We start from the raw sequence: 16662 nt of genomic DNA on the forward strand, positions 1-16662 counted from the left end.
AAACTCTCTTAAAAGACAAGTCAAGCTCTCAGCCTCTGATTTCATAGCTTTCTCAATGGTGTGTTGTGTAGAATCGCTCTAGCCTTCATCTGTGACAGCTTTAGATGCATGTGGGTGCTGCTGTGAGTGACTAAGTTTGTCTGCATGCCCAGCAAGGTTCCAGGTCCTTTAGCAAGGTCCGAGTGCTGAAAACTACTCCAGCATTTACTCTAGGGATCCTTTGTTCTCTCACAGTTTCCCTTGCTCTCTCCCTGTTTCATTGGAGGGGGGTCTTTTTCTATCTCTTACCAAAGGGAAGAGAATCACCTGACACTGAGTAGTCCTTGTTCCACTTTGTTCTGTTGTGGATCTACTGGCTGACCTTTAAAGAATGATCTAGATCCTAAAGCCTGATAATAACACAGTGAAGATTATTAATTTGCTAGACAGTGTTCTTGAGAAATCATGAGCCATAGTTTGATAAAAGGCTCCTGCAATTACATCCTGTAGGTATATTTGTGTGTGTGTTTGTGTGTGTGTGTGTGTGTGTGTGTGTGTGAGAGAGAGAGAGAGAGAGAGAGAGAGAGAGAGAGAGAGAGAGATTTTAGATATTTGGAAAAATTAACCTATATACCAAAGGATAGCTTTTTAGGGACATGGTTGGGATTCTAGTCAGATTCTGTCTAGAATGCTCTCAGTCTCTGGATCAACTTTTTTCCCATATTTGCTATCTTTTTAATATATGTCCACCACTGTGAACAGTTTTATATACATTGTGCAACACCTCCTATTTTCCTAACAGTCATAACTTATCACTGGCAGAAACGATCAATGTGTGTGTGGGGAATTAATGAAGTAAAATAGGAGAGAGAAAGTAGAAATGGTGAGAACTGGCTGGTTATTTCATCCGGCTGGTAATGAATGTGGAAAGAGGAGCCCCAAGTGAGGACTGTGAGCTACAGAGATTAACATCCCAGGGGTGATTCTTTGACATCTTTAAACCTCAACCTGGCAAAAGCCTTCCTTATGAGGATGCTGGAAACTTGCAAATGCTGATGCAAGAATCCCCCTGACAGGGACATTTCAGTTCCTCATTAGACAGGCACGGAGGTACATTTTACAGAGCTTTGTGTCTGTCAGTTTCTACTCTCTGAGGCCGGAGTACATGTGGTCATTTGCCAGCCTTATCATCTGTTGCTGCCTTTTCTGTGTTTCCTCAGGTAATATCCAATTTCATAGGGTCTGATTCTCTCTCTTCCCCACAGTATTGATGATCAAGGTGGAATCACAAGGAGCTAAGATAATTTCAAAGGGTAAAGTAGGAAACAACAAAATGAGAATAAAGGCTAGTAAGTATGGAAAGAGTTCATCCTTTGCAAGCTTAATTTTCTTATCAGTGTATGGATTCTCTGTGAAGTCCAGGAGGTAATTATTGCCCGCATGTAAAGCAAGGCTTGTGAAATTAAGGTATATGCCTAAATAAAAAACAAAAAATATACCTAATGATTGAAATGCATCATAGTCCAATCTGTTTACATATTTTCCTTCAAGAGAATGGCAGAGTTTACTAATTGCTGATTTCATAATTACTGTTGTGGGTTGTTTTTACTTCCAATATTTACTGAAGTATATCCAAATTACACTGAATACCCATGCATCTTTTCTCATTTTTAAAAAGGGTAAAATGTTTTAGAAAAAAATGAACCCAATTAAGATTAATTTTAAATAAAAAAGCTGGCATTGTGTGAATGTGAACCAGCAGGAGGGATTTTAATTGGAATAGAGGAATCTGTAACATTCTCCTCCCTTCACATTTGTTTCATCCTACTGAGTTAAGCTGGTTGGTTTTCACTGAACATGACAGAAATGATTGAAAATCAACTCATAGCATCTTCAAAAGTTTTAAAGAAAAAGTATTATAAAATTAATTAAGGATTTTTATGTTCCCCAATCATGCAGTCGGTAAAGAAGGCACAAAGTCCACTGTGAAGTCAAACTCAAGCTGCGCTGAAGCCTCCAGCCTGGCATATCTAATGTTAAGAGAGACGAAGATGTTCAAGGGTTGAAGCTGAACTACCTCGAGTCCAATTTTATTGTGCTTGTCACAAGATGACCTTGTACAAGTTGCTAACTGTTCATCATCTGTGACATGGGCTCCACAGAACCTGACTAAGGAGATGACATAAGGATTAGTTAACTCAGTAAGTCATGGAGAGTAAATGAGTAACTTTGAATGTTCACAATGTTACATATCGGCTTAGAATAACTGAATTCCACAGTTAATTCTCTTCTAAATCTTAGAATCATACAGCATTGTCTTTAGTACAATGAAATTAAGAGAGACATAAGACTTTACCTTCTGAAGGAAGTCTTTTGTTCTCCAGGGTTTCTTTGCTACCCATGGCGAGGATAACAGTAGGACTCTATAAGAGTTACACACACCATTTACCTTACTAAAGCACTGCCTCATAAGTGGGTAGTGTGAACAGCTTCAGATCATCGAACAGGACATTCTGCAGCAAGGGGCTCAACAGTTGTCAAAGAAAATGCTCAATGAGGGGAATTCTATCATACTTGCATTCCTCAGAAAGGGAATCTGAAGCTTTGGAAGTGGAGCAAGAGACCTTTAGTGACAGTTACTGAGGGTACCCTGACATTGGCAGAGGTGTCATGCAAAGCTAGTCTCTTATTCTTTCATCCTACCAGCACCAGGAATTGGTACTGCATTATGTGTGATCTCCATCTGCACACTCTTAAGATATTTGCCTTTTATTAGAAGATACTAACTAATACAACCATCTCAACTGGGCTTAAATTTCAACAGCCCCCATCACAACAACTTCCCATGCCATACAGACAACCACATCACACACACACACACACACACACACAAACATCACTCCCACACACAAACATCACTCCCACACACAAACATCACACCCACATAACATACAGACAACCACATACCCCACATAAACACACACATAGAGAGCAAGGGAGAGAGAGAGACAGAGAAAGACAGACAGACAGACAGACAGACAGACAGACAGGCAGACAGATACTCATACATGCAGGCACACATGTGTGTGCACACACACAACTATACACACACAGAGAGAGAGAGAGAGAGAGAGAGAGAGAGAGAGAGAGAGAGAGAAAGAGAGAGAGACTTTTAATTCTTTTATAAACTCCATGTCTAATATGAGAAGATGACTGGAATATTTTTGTTCTCATTTTCCTTACACTAACATTAATTTTGAAATTGTTTACAAATTCAAAATGAGTCATTATTAAGTTTACAGATATTTAAAATGTACTGTGTACAGATATTTAGAATGTATGTCACTGTGATCATTTCAAGAAGTCTATCTCTGATATGAAAGAGAAAAATCTATGTAGAATGTGGTACATTGATACTGTTTCAAAAGAAAAACCCAACACTTTTGTCAAAAATGTGTGACTTTCTATTAATGACAAAAATCAAGCAAGAAGAAATTAGGCATCATAAGTCTTTTAGGTATTTTTTTTTCTGTCAAGCCCTTCGATGCACATAGGAATTATGCTGAATGTAGAAGACATTGTATCAAATTACAGGTTTTACTGACTTAATAGAGCATAAACAAAAATATTAAAATATTCCTCTAAAAGATGCAAAAGTCAAATGTAGGCTGAAAAGTGTAAGCAATGGTAAGAGCAGTGTTGCTCTAATGTCACGCACCCCCCCCCTGCTATGTGGATGTGTCCCTCAACCAAACCACAAGGAACAATGCAGAACAATTTCATTATTATAAATTTTATTAGAATAATAGAAAATCATACATACAGATAACCATAGGATACACACACAGGAATTTAAAGAGTAAAATTTAGACTTTTCAATATGAAACAGTGTCTACATCTCATGGAGATATACTGATAGAAATAACAGGAAACAAGAGAATAGCCATCTTGCAAAAGAAAACTATAGGAACAAATTCTAGGAGTCATCAGAAAATAAAAAAAAGTCATAGATCTGTTATACGTACCATAAAGCACAGGGATTAGAGAAAGTGTTTCCCCACATTTTGACTGGAAATAACAATGGTCATATGAAATCAACTAGTCATTCAGATTTCTTTTTGATATGTACAATATATACAGACCCTACAGAAAAACTTAAAATTTTACTTAGTAGCCTTGTCTTAAATGGAATCTCTGAAGGAAGGGTGATATACTAAGATGGCATCAGAATTTTGCTAATGTTTAATGTTTCTTGAGAGTTATACCATCGGTTTCCAATTTTGCTACCTTTGGTAATATGAAAAAATTCCAGCAAAATGTAAAATTGGTACATAAGTGGTAAAAATTTGATGTTGAATGTCTAGTACTCAATCTTCTAATTTTCATATACCTTTTACATATTACTGCAAAGTTATGTCTTCCACAGTCCTTTGAAAACCACATATCGAAAGACTTGAGTCATCCATATTAAAGCCAGCAACATCACCATGTTCTTTTGCAAGTTTAACTTGGGAATGTAAAAGCCTGCCAGACTTTATGAGATAGAGAGTGAAATTTCATTAAAAAACCATCTCTGCCATCCAAACCGAGAGAGGACCCCTTAATGGAATCAGAAGTTATAAATGAAGAATTATATGCATTTTGTTTCATATTTGAGTTACGATGGAGTTTTTTTCTTATTTTCTCTATGGGCTTTGACAAAGCCTGAAAGCTTATTTTTACATGGGAAGAGAATGATTTCTAATTCTCTTCCCTATGTAGCTTCACTTTAATTTTTTTAGGAAGGATAAAATGCATTAATTTCCATGTTCCATCTTTTTCTTTGTAAATACCAACAAAAAGAAACAATGTTACAAACTTCACTCCGGTTTAATTTCCATCTTTGAAGAAGACAGATAATCCTAAGGGGAGCATGCAATGCCAGCAAGCTTCAAAGAAATGTCTGGTTTGTGCCACCTTAAGAGGTTCCTGTAAAATTATGCACAGGGACACTGCATGTGGGAGGAAACAATGCTTTCATATCACTTTCCTTGTTTTCAACAAAAAATTCTTGCAGTAAAGGCTGATAGAAGAAACATTGTCACCTCATTTTATAGAATAAATAAGTGAAAGATGAGAGGATAAAGTGACAAAGGAAATCTTACAGCCATACAGTAGCACATTGAAATAAATGTCACTTCCCCAAGCTCAGAGTAGCATTTTCTAAAAATTCTCCCTTCCAGAATAAGTGTTTAAATGCATTTTCCTCTGAGAAATTCAAATTAGTAATTTGAAAATGATAGGTGATGTTGTAATAATGGGAAAACAAAATATTAAATAAAAGAGATTTTAGGTATAGAAAAACTGTGTGTGTGTTTGTGTGTGTGTTCATGCGTGTGTGTGCATGTGTGTGCTTGTGCACTGTGTGCTGTATGTACCATGAATGCATTATGTGTTTTATGGACATCATGTGTGCACTGTATTTTTATGTATCCTGTGTATGTGTCTCACACATGAGCAAGTATTTAAACTTATAACAGAAGAATATTTGTATCAAAAGTTTGTAGTATGTAATTTGTAAGTTCCTTTGGTTTACCAAGCAAATATTAAGGCATCTCAGATTCCTCTAAAAGGATTTACTGTTTTTATTAGATTCATATTTTATCTATAATGAAGTAGAAATTTAAAAACACATAGCTGAAAAAAACATGCATAATCACTGTTTCAGAAAGCATTGGGGGGGGGTAACCAATTAACTTTCCAGTAAATAATAAAAAAAGCCCTATCACCACAAAGCATTTACAATAAAGAACAGTAGGATAGATATATAACCTGACACAGGGTGGATGTTAGAAATGGCTGACGTGGATCCTCTTGCATCCATACCTGTCAAGGATGATAAAGGGCTCATTAGCAAGGGCTGTAATCAGAACACTGGAGATTGAACATTTCTGTTCCCTCTAAAATGATGCTGAAATCCTGTCCTCAGTTGTAATGATATTCATGCTAGTAGTAGCAGTAGTAGTGGTGGTGGTGGTGTTGGTAGTAGTAGCAGTAGCAGCAGCAGCAACAGCAACAGCCTTGCAAGTTTCTAAGGCTTTCGACCCCAGCCTCTGCTTTCCAGGTAACTAAAGAATTTTAAGCTTTGACTTAAATTAGTATGTGAAAAGGCCAAGGCACCAGGGCAAGTACTTTCTCCTTGTCAAGAGAATAGATTGTAAATTCTATCCTGATCCCTGGGCCTTTTAATTACCTAGCCAAGAGTCCACTCTTCTAGGAAATCTGGATCATCTGGAGCCAAGCTAAGAAAGGGAGGAATAATTATCCCCTGAGTGAGATGAAGTACTTTGCATTCCCAGAAGCCCCTTAGTGAAGGCATTTGCCTTCCAACAGGCAGCATGGAGCATATCTTGTGGAAGCTTGGGGCATAGTCATGTGATCTCCTTGCTTTTGAGTCCTAATTAATTTTTTATTTTTCTGTGTGTGTGTGTGTATGTGTGTGTGTGTGTGTGTGTGTGTGTGTGTATGTGTGTGTGTATGTGTGTTTGATATTGGCCAAAAGCCTAAGCAACTCCCATACCCTCTGGACTCTCATTCCTTCTTCTATAAGGCTCCCCATCTACTTTTATTATATTATATGATTTTATTTACTTTATCTTTTTATTAGATATTTTCTTTATTTACATGTCATATGATATCTTCTTTCCCAGTTTCCCCTCCAAAGAAAAAGGGAAAAAAAAACCTGTTCCCTCCCCCTGCCCCTTGCTCACCAACCCACCCTCTCTGGCTTCCTGGCCCTGACATTCCCCTACACTGGGGCATAGAACCTTCACAGGGCCAAGGGCCTCTCCTCCCATTGATGACCTACTAGGCCATCCTCTGCTACATATGCTGCTGGAGCCATTAGTCCCACCACGTGTACTCTTTGGTTAGTGGTTTAGTCCCTGGGAGCTCTGAGGGTACTAGGTAGTTCATATTGTTGTTAGTCCTAAGGGGCTGCAAACCCTTCAACTCCTTGTATTAAAGCTGCTTGCTAGCCTCCATTGCAAAAAGCATGAACTTTTCCTCTTTCTAGTCTTCATCTCCCCTCCAGGCAGCTGCCAGATTTACAGTTTGCCTGCTCAAGCAAACAATTGAGTCCATTTAAAAATTCATTTGTTGATAACACCAAGAACCCAAAAAGGTAACCCAGTTTCTTTGGTAAAATTTAGATTTGAAATGTTTTGAAAACATTTTATGATTCTGTAGGCAACTTAACCGTAGATTTTCTGAAATCATGAGGAATAAATTCCTGTAGTTATAAACCAGCTAGATAATGATACTTTTATAAAAGTAGTCTGATCTGAGTGATGATGGTGGCATATGGTTTTAACCCTAGCATCCAGGAGGCAGAGGCAGGCCATGCTGGTCTACAAAACAAGCCTCAGGACAGCCAGGGCTACATGAAAAACCCTGTCTCAAAACCCAACCCCTCCAAAAGAAAACCATCCAACCAACTAATCAAACCAAACCAAACAAAACCAAACAAACATCAAACAATAAAAAACAAATCCACCAAAAGACAAAAAACAAACAAAACCCCCCAAAACAAAACAACACAACACACACATACACACACACAGACACATAGACACACACACATACAGACACACACACAGACACACACACACACACACACACACACACACACACACACACAAAGTAGTTTGAATCAGCCAAGACACTCAAGCATGAAACTAAAGCCCGTTCTATCAAAGTTAAACCTCAGCACAAGCCTAACCTAGAATCACTGGCTGCTGAGAACACAGGAGTTATTGATATATCCAAGGGTTAGTAAATGACTGCAGTCTGTTCATTTCATATACTTTAACTTTAGTTAAAATTGGAAAACAACTTCATCATTCTGAAAATGATTAGACTTAATTACAAACAACTGGTGAGATAATTTGATGGTTTAATTAAAGAAAGATTCATGGGATAAAGGTTTAGAAAATTTGCTTATCTCTATACAGATACATTTTATGCATAGTATGAATTATCATTGTAAAGGAATCAATAGAAACTCCATTTTCTAAAACAACCTTGACTATACAAAATCAGCAACAAGGCAGGGTCAGGTGGTCTGGTTTAGGCACTCACACACACACACACACACACACACACACACATACGTGTGTGTGTGTGTGTGTGTGTGTGTGTGTGTGTGTGTGTGGCATGGAGAAAGCAGGCAAAGGGGAGTACTGTCCAAACTAAAATACCTCCCACTTATCGCTAAAGAAACATAGTACTCAGTCCTGTTACTAGTCCAACTCTATATATTGTCATTTTACATGTAGACCTCACATTATTAGATAAAAAGGAACATGTGTTCCTTACTTTTCAAGGTAAAACAATCAGGATTGAAGAGATGAGATGGCTCAGAGATTAAGAACACTGCTCTTGGAGAGTACCTGAGTTCAATTCACAACACCTTTGTTAGGTTGCTCAACCTCACAACTGCCTGTAATTCCACCTGCAGGTGATTGGAATGATGCCCTGTTTTGGCATGTACTCATGTAACTGCACTCATGTAAGCATGCAAGAGCTCATGCATGCACAATTGTTAATATCTTGAAAAAAAAAAACAACCCTTAAAATCCTCAGAATAGACATATTCTCTTTTGGTCCACTGAATTGCACAGACTTTCTAGATAGTTCCCAGTCTGAAATGGCCTTTAAAGAGTTAAGTGATGAAATAATTATTGGCCATTTTCTTAAGATAGTTTGATTTGTGTGCTTTAGTCAAAATATTTTCACAGAGAATAAAGTTTTCCTGCATTGCCAAATTTTCCACTTTTAAGTTGCTAATGCCAGTCACTTCATTTTCAATATTATATTTTGGTAAATAGTGTTTAATGCTGATTCTTGACTTTCTTCTCTCATGTTTTGCACCATTTCAATAGTATTCTCTCTGTCTTTATAGTACATGCCCCATGCATATGAAATGCATGCTGGAGAAAATGGATAGGCGGCACACTAATCACTGACTTATTACAGGGTTCAACCATAGTGATAAAAGTTAAGGGGAAGCTGGGTGTGGTGCTGCACGCCTTTAATCCCAGCACTTGAGAGGCAGAGGCGGGTGGATATTTGAGATTGAGGCCTTGTCTACAGAGTGAGCTCCAGGACAGCAAGGGCTATACAGAGAAACCTTGTCTTGAAAAACAAAAAAAAAAAACAAACAAATTAACAAAAATGTTAAGGGGAGAATGAGCTCAACCAACTCACTGGTTATTCTTGGAATCCTGATCTGCTCACTACTGGTGCCATCCCCTCCATCTGTGGTGGCTTTGACTTCAATAATGTAGTCTTCTTTGATAGGCAGCAACAGTTCAGCTGAAGTTTTATTTGTGTTCAGCACTTGCACATTATTTTGACTGCCAGTCCTATAGAAAACCTGGAAGACATAAATAAACCTCCTTTTTATACAGGTAGCTTCTATGTCTTTCACAAACATTGTCACTCCAAAATGACTTTAGGTCTCTACATCCCTATAATATAAAGTGTATTCCATGTTAGGTCTTAAATGTGGATAAACACTCTGAAACCATCAGGTTCTCAAAACTGGGGAGGGTGGGTGAACAATAACCTTTTTTATTGAAAATCTCAGGTTAGATATTGATGAGTGGGGTAGATTAGAAACATAGGCATATTATGGAATATGTGAAAGGAGAAGGAGGCCATTGATTTCTTCAGAGTCTGATTGAAGCCTCTCCCCATCCTTAAAGCAAACATTTTGAGCCATTTATATTTGTTGTAAAGGGTGTCCACATAAAGCTAACATTAGTGAGGAATGTATAAAAACTTGGAAAAGGCCTCATTCCTTTCAGCAGTCATTTTCTGAGGATTATAAACAAAACTGTTATCTTTGTATAAAGCAAATAGCCCCTATTTTCCAGAAATCTTGTGAGATAGACTTATTTTAACAACTTTAATTCCATTAGTTGCCTCTCATGAAACTTCTGATAATCTCATTTAAGCTTCTTAGCAATCTTGTGACTACAGTAATTTCAAAGGCCAATAATATCTTATATGATTATTATAAAATCCAATGAATTTAAACATCCTTTGAGGAAATGATAGTTGCACTTAGGGTGTGTCTTAGTTCCTGTGAGTATTCTTAATGAAGTCCAGATCCATGCTCTAGAGTCTGTCTTAACTTCATTTTGGGTACCTGTCTTTCTTTAACTCTAAAGCTTAAGACTATCAGTAAAACATTATCAAACCCAACATTGCTTCATAAATTGGATAGAACTGAAGTTCTTTGCAGCTGAAAATATAGCTTCATTTGTGCTCAAATTCCTAAAAGTCTAGGAATATACTCAGGTTGTAAAGGATAAAAGTAGGAAGCCATCCTTTCTGTCTCTGCTCTCCCCCAATGGTTGCAGCAAGAATAGGTAACAGACAGAGCCATGAGGAATGTATCTTTGGTTGTAGGGATCATGTAATCATGCACAACCCTTACAGTTGTTTTAAAAATAGGATTTGGTGAGCATTGAAAAATAAATAATAAATGTTATGACCATCATGCTTGAGTTCCTTATGAAGCAAAATTAGCTCACATAACTGTATTTTACAAGTCAGATATTTTCAGAAAATGATCTTTATGGAAAAGCATAGTAGTTATGTGAAAACTAGATTAAGAAACCATATCACCCATATTTTTAAAATAAACTTTCCACTTAGCTTTTCTTTCAGCATGTTTGCAAAGGTTGGAAATGTGAAGTCTGAGCCACAACTGACCTTATAGCCTGTTACTTCTGATTCATTCTCCATGGCTTTCACTTGTTCCCAATTAAGCAGCACTTTAGTGTCTGTAGCATTCCAAACAACATTTCCTGGTGGCTGACTGGGAGCTTGAAATGTAGAAGGAGAGATTAAAACTGATTTGGGCACAGAGTCACATTTCAGACAGAGCAGACAAGTGAATATTCTCAGAGGCTCATGGATGAAGAGGACTCTCCTTGATAACCCATGATGCAGAGATGGAATGAGTCAAAACCAAAAGGCACTTTAAATGTTTCCTTAAACATTTTAAGGAGAAGTTAGCATTTTTAAATCCTGAGAAAATGGATTTCACCATACTATAGTATGCCATATAGTAGGATACCTTATTATGCCATACCATTCCATACCATACCATTCCATACCATACCATACCAAACCATACCATACCATACCATACCATACCATACCATACCATATCCATACCTAGAAAATGGTGAAAATATAAGACAGGTAATTCCTTTTTCTAGCACTAGAGGGTGCCTGTTGATGAATCAAGCAAGACAACTTGCGAGAGTTGTTTTGACACCTACTAGAAGCTAAGAGAAATTGCCAAATGAGCAGATTAAAGTCACAGGAAATGAAGTGTGGATGATTTTAAAGCCAGTCTCCTCTTATGATGAGATGGGTAAAATGAGAGGCAATAAAAAATCAGGATTACGCAGATTCATTCTCATGAAGTAATAGCTATACCCATGAAAAATCACAGCAGAGAGTCTATATTTTAAGGTCTTCATTTTCCAAATTTAAATCAGTTTTTGAGAAAAATAATGCAAAGGGCTAAAAAAGTTAATGAGAACTGCATCAGAGAATTAATAAAACTCTCTGGGTTTTTATTAGACTTGAATTTACAGTTAGTTCATTTACAAGAACATGAGATAGAAAAATTATACTGGTGAGGTGTAGGGGTGTCTGTGTATGGTGTCTATGTGTGGGGGGCCTGGGATGGAGTGACAAGTGGCAGGTTCCATTTGTTTACTGACAAACACAAGAGACACAATGGTTCAGTTTCTTTTCAATCATAAAACGACAAAGATATTACTCATTTGTGAACAGCGTTCCAATTGCCTACAATAGCACTGAAACAGTTCATCCTTATACAGTGAAACATAAGATGTGGTTTTGATAACTATATTTGTAATGGGAAAAGGGGATTGCCTTTCTAGAAAAATTTCTGATCATCATTAACTCATGCCATAAGGGAAATACCCCTAGATTTAGAGATGGAAGAGCTCTCAGATATATTATGGGATGAACAACTGCAACACGACGGTATTGTTTACAGATTCTCTAGGGTTTTTTTTTTTTTTTGTGTCTTCACTAATGTGATTCCATGTAGTTTTAAAAGGTTTCTGACTGGATATTAAAAACGAGTTTAAGTCAGCTAAGGCTGAGCTGCAGGGCCATGATAAGAAGATCAATGCTAACTACTTAGGGTTGAAATATTAGTCAGTGTGTTCTACTCACTCTACACAGATGTCATGAATGCAGTTTGAACATCATCATCTCGAAGTTTGTTATCCATGTGGCTGATAAGGGGTATAAACAGGTAAGTTTGATTTGATTTGATTTGAGGAAATTCAGAAAATACATTGCTGCATGGATTGTTCTATCAACGAATGAGTGCTGACAGATTATAGAAAGTTCCAGTCATTTGGGCTACACTATCGTATATCCAGATGCCAGCTTCAGAGAAGAAATGACTGTATAAAGGGCAGTTTTTTCGATATGAATCCCAAAATTCATGAATTCAGCCTGATAGGAATATTTTTGAAATGACAAAAAGAAAGGAAGAAAGGAAGAAAGGAAGGAAAAAAGAAAGAAAAAGTATCAGAAATTATGTAAATTAATATGTAAATTATGTGAATTAATGTAAGTAATGAAAATGGAAGGTTGTTTTTTATTTTTCCCTCCTGTGTCTGACTAATCTCCCTCATTTATTTCACTTCTGTTTGCTTACTTGCTCATTTTTCTTATTTTTTAAAATGTACATTTTTACTTATCATATGTGTATGTCTATATTATCTTAGTTTTGACTGTGTGTGCATATATTACATGTGTACAGGTACCTGCAGAAGTCAGAAGTCACTGGGTTCCCTGGAGCTGAATTTATAGGGCACTGTAAGCCACTGAAGCCCTTGTAGGGGCTGGAAAGTGAACTTACATTCTGTGGAAGAAAAACAAGCACTCTTAACTGCGGACATCTCTCCAGCCCCTAGTTTTACTTTTTTACAACTTTAATACTAAATTAAAAAAACAAAAATATAATTTTTAGCCTCATTCCAAGCAATGATAGTTATGGAAGAGCCCGCTTGATATGCTAGTCACATTTTTGTATGTGCTTTAAAATGAAGCTAATGGCTCCCCTTTAATTTTCCTTTTTTTTAATTAGATATTTTCTTTATTTACATTTCAAATGATATCTCCTTTCCCAGTTTCCCCTCTGAAAACAAACAAACAAACAAACAAACAAACAAACAAAAAACCCTGTTCCCTCCTTCCTCCCCCTGCTCACCAACCCACCCTCTCTCACTTTCTGGTCCTGGCATTCCCCTATACTGGGGCATAAACTTTCACAGGACCAAAGGCCTCTCCTCCCACTGATGACAAACTAGGCCATCCTCTACTATACATATGCTACTGGAGTCATGAGTCCCACCACGTGTACTCTTTGGTTGGTGGCTTAGTACCTGAGAGCTCTGAGAGTACTAGTTAGTTCATATTGTTGTTTATCCTAAGGGGCTGCAAACCCTTCAACTCCTTGGGTTTTTTCTCTAGATCCTTCATTGTGGACCCTGTGCTCAGTCCAATGGCTGGCTGTGAATCTCTACTTAAATATTTGAAATGGTACCCATCAGCTCTCTTCTACCACTGCTAATAACACCACTATTTCAGAAATCCTTAACCAGACAACCACTCTTTTAGCCCCCAAGCTTATAAATCAGTGCTTAGTAACCATCTTTGATCCAGAATGTGCTTTGATATGAGTTACTTATTCTTCAGTATGCCATAATTCAGTGATACTCCTTTCTGTAATTGCTCTAACTCAGAGAGTTAAGAGGGGCTATACATGTATTTCTAATATATGCTATAACATGGATGAAGGTTGAGGTCACTAGGCTAATTGAAATAAACCAGTCCCAATCCCATAAATACAGTAAGGTACCTGCTGTATGTGACTTGTAGAGAAGTGAAACTTAGGGACAGAAAGAATTCTGATGATTGTTCACATAGCAGTGTCCATACAGTTAATGGTATTTAACTGTCCACTCAAGCTTAATGTGGCTCAGGTAAGCAACAAGAAAAAAAATTACCTTCAAAGCCACATACTGGGCTTCTAAGTAGCTATGGAGCTGAACTACAGTGTACCTTGTAGAACTACTAACTCCATTCTTAGTGCTTTGTCCCATCTGAAAATATGATCTATAATATCTAGACATGGGCCAGATCTAATGGACTTAACAGATGATCTATATTTCACAATGACTTGTCAGGTTTGAAGTCTACAGGCTTTTTTTTTTTTTCTATTTGTTAAACTTCTATTTTGACAGGATGATATGATAGCAAAGAATGTAGAAATCTAAATTGTTTTCTTTAAAGATGATACTTAGTTGGATTTAAAACATAATATAAATGGACAGACCCTAAAATTCCTGGGAGAATTTAAATATTATTCAATAAGGTAATACTATCTCAAATAGGCTTTTTAATTATGGTCTATCTTTAAGCATCTGGTATGATGCTTTCTGTGTTTGGGTTTCTATCTTTTCAACATTTGCTTTATTAGAGATTTCATTTATTCTACAGATGTTTGTCTGCAAAGAGCCAATGACAGTGACATGGCTATGCCTAGGTAAAGCCAGAGCATCAGACTCTTTTATCAATGGGAGAATAGTTTCAAAAATGGTTGCCTATTATCAAGGTGAGATAGTAAACATTTATGGTGGTCTGATTCTATTCTTGGTGCTGTGATCAAACACCTTGACAAAATAGCAACAAGGGGTGGAAGATTTAATTTATTTCATGGTCTCAGGTTACAGATGATTATTGTGAGGAAGTTAAGGCAGAAAATTGTAGCAACTAGTTCTATCACAGCCACAGCCAATAGTAGAGATAAATGAGCACACACATGCTTCCTGCTCACTCAGATAGCTTTCTCTGCTCTTGTACAATTCAAGCCCCAATATTAGGAAATGGTACCATTCACTTCAGGGTGGATCAATTGACATCGTCATGACATCCCACTGCTTCCTGAGTTTCCCACAAGGTAACCAGTTGTAGACATTCCATCAATAACACTCTTTCCCAAAGGTGATTCTAAATTGTGTCAATTAATAAGCCAAATATCTCATGTGCCTATATGATATACAGGTAATTAAACAGACATCCAAAAAGAAAACATCTATAAAATAGAATTCTGGGACATATATCCCAAGAGCTGGTTATGATGATGTTTTTGGGTTATGGGATTATAACTGGCTCTTATTTTCTACTCCATGATTTCTCTCTGCTAAGTATTATAATGAATGTATGGTATGGTATGATAGACTATAGAGGCTGTTGATGTAATGGGCATTATTGTATGCAGTTTTCAAGGGGGATATTTACATAGTGGTGATAGAGATGTTAGAATCTCCTTTGGAAATATGGAATTTTAAGAGTGCACACTTGCTGTGTGTTATATGCACTCTTCACTTCAGTCATCCATCGGACTCCTGGCAGCCTCTGTTTGGGGGCTAACACCTGGGAGCTAAGACAGATGCTCTCTGTTGACTGTCTTTGAAGAAGCCACCTGACCATGCCTACCACCTGAGTACACCAGCCAGCTAGCTGCCTGAAGATCTTCTGAACCTGGAGACTTTGGCACCTGAACTTTCTTTGTAGTATAATCTAGAGACTTTTTTTCAGTTTCTCCTGTGACTATAAAAACCCTGGTTTATTCTCAGTGAAGTGGTGCCTTGATTGGGATGCAACTTGGCTTAGTGTTTTCTCTTTGCATTTCAAACCCTCTATTTCAGGTCCTTTATTCCTTCCTAGCTGAGGAGAACTCCGTTCATGAAACTGCGGGGCAGTTTCAGCTGTGGTCAATTATACAGAGAACAGTATGTTTTTCAACGCCTTTTTCTTGGCCACCTAATGATAAAAAGATGATATCCCTGCAAGTAAATGTTAACGCAAGTACTTGAACAGTACATTTTGCACTAAAACATTGCTTCGGAAGATCATCACCATTTTTAAACTAGGCTGGCAAAACAAGTGAGATTTTGAGAAAAGGAAATAACCTGTAGCCTCTTTCTATCCAACACTGAAATCCTTATTGCCCCAATCACTATTAGAAATGGACCAAATACATCATACCACAAAAAACTGTTTTCTTAATGATTTATTATTATTAATTTTAATTATGCATATGTTTGTGCCTGTGAGAGGGTTTCCAAGGAGATTTAGTTGACATGAAAAACCACCCTGAATATGAACACCACCATTCTGTGGGCTGTGCTCCTGGACTCAGTAAAAATAAAAGGAAGAAAAAGCCAGCTCCACATCAGCATTCATAGCCATCTTCTCCTTGATTGTAGATGAAATGTGCCTATTCTCCTGGCACAGTCAACTTGACAGCCATGAAACTAAGAACAAACAAACTCTCCCTGAGGTTTTCCAGGATTTTCCTCCCACAATTTCCAAAGTAATTCCTTTGTTCTATGCAGGTATGCCCATGGTTTTCAAGGTGGGAAAATTTGCTTTTTCTAACAGTTGGTTAGCCCATTGTCATTAAGCTAAGAAGCCAGTAAGAAGTCCTGACAATTCTAAGTGGAATCATCAAAATAATGATTCCACTCTCCTGAAAATTTGACTACTCAAAAATAGACAGTATGATGC

The 16662-nt window shown here is 37.3% G+C and overlaps 1 protein-coding gene across 3 annotated transcripts in view; it reads right to left on the reverse strand.

The window, feature by feature from the left end:
- Positions 1-3760: 3760 nt before the first annotated feature.
- The window catches only part of Cntn3 (contactin 3), a 369189-nt gene continuing 356287 nt past the window's right edge, over positions 3761-16662 (reverse strand). Inside the window, exons 21-23 of one of the 3 annotated variants that reach the window (XM_031382768.1) lie at positions 10741-10853; positions 9226-9394; positions 3761-5844 (exon numbers count right to left, since the gene is read on the reverse strand). In XM_031382768.1, coding sequence (XP_031238628.1) covers positions 5744-5844; positions 9226-9394; positions 10741-10853 — 383 coding nt within the window. In that variant the 3' untranslated portion in view covers positions 3761-5743. The remainder of the gene's footprint in view (positions 5845-9225; positions 9395-10740; positions 10854-16662) is intronic. The other 2 variants (XM_031382769.1, XM_031382770.1) reach the window with 2 other exon arrangements.

This window comes from Mastomys coucha, unplaced genomic scaffold (genome assembly GCF_008632895.1).
Source record: "Mastomys coucha isolate ucsf_1 unplaced genomic scaffold, UCSF_Mcou_1 pScaffold20, whole genome shotgun sequence".
NCBI lineage: Eukaryota > Metazoa > Chordata > Mammalia > Rodentia > Muridae > Mastomys > Mastomys coucha.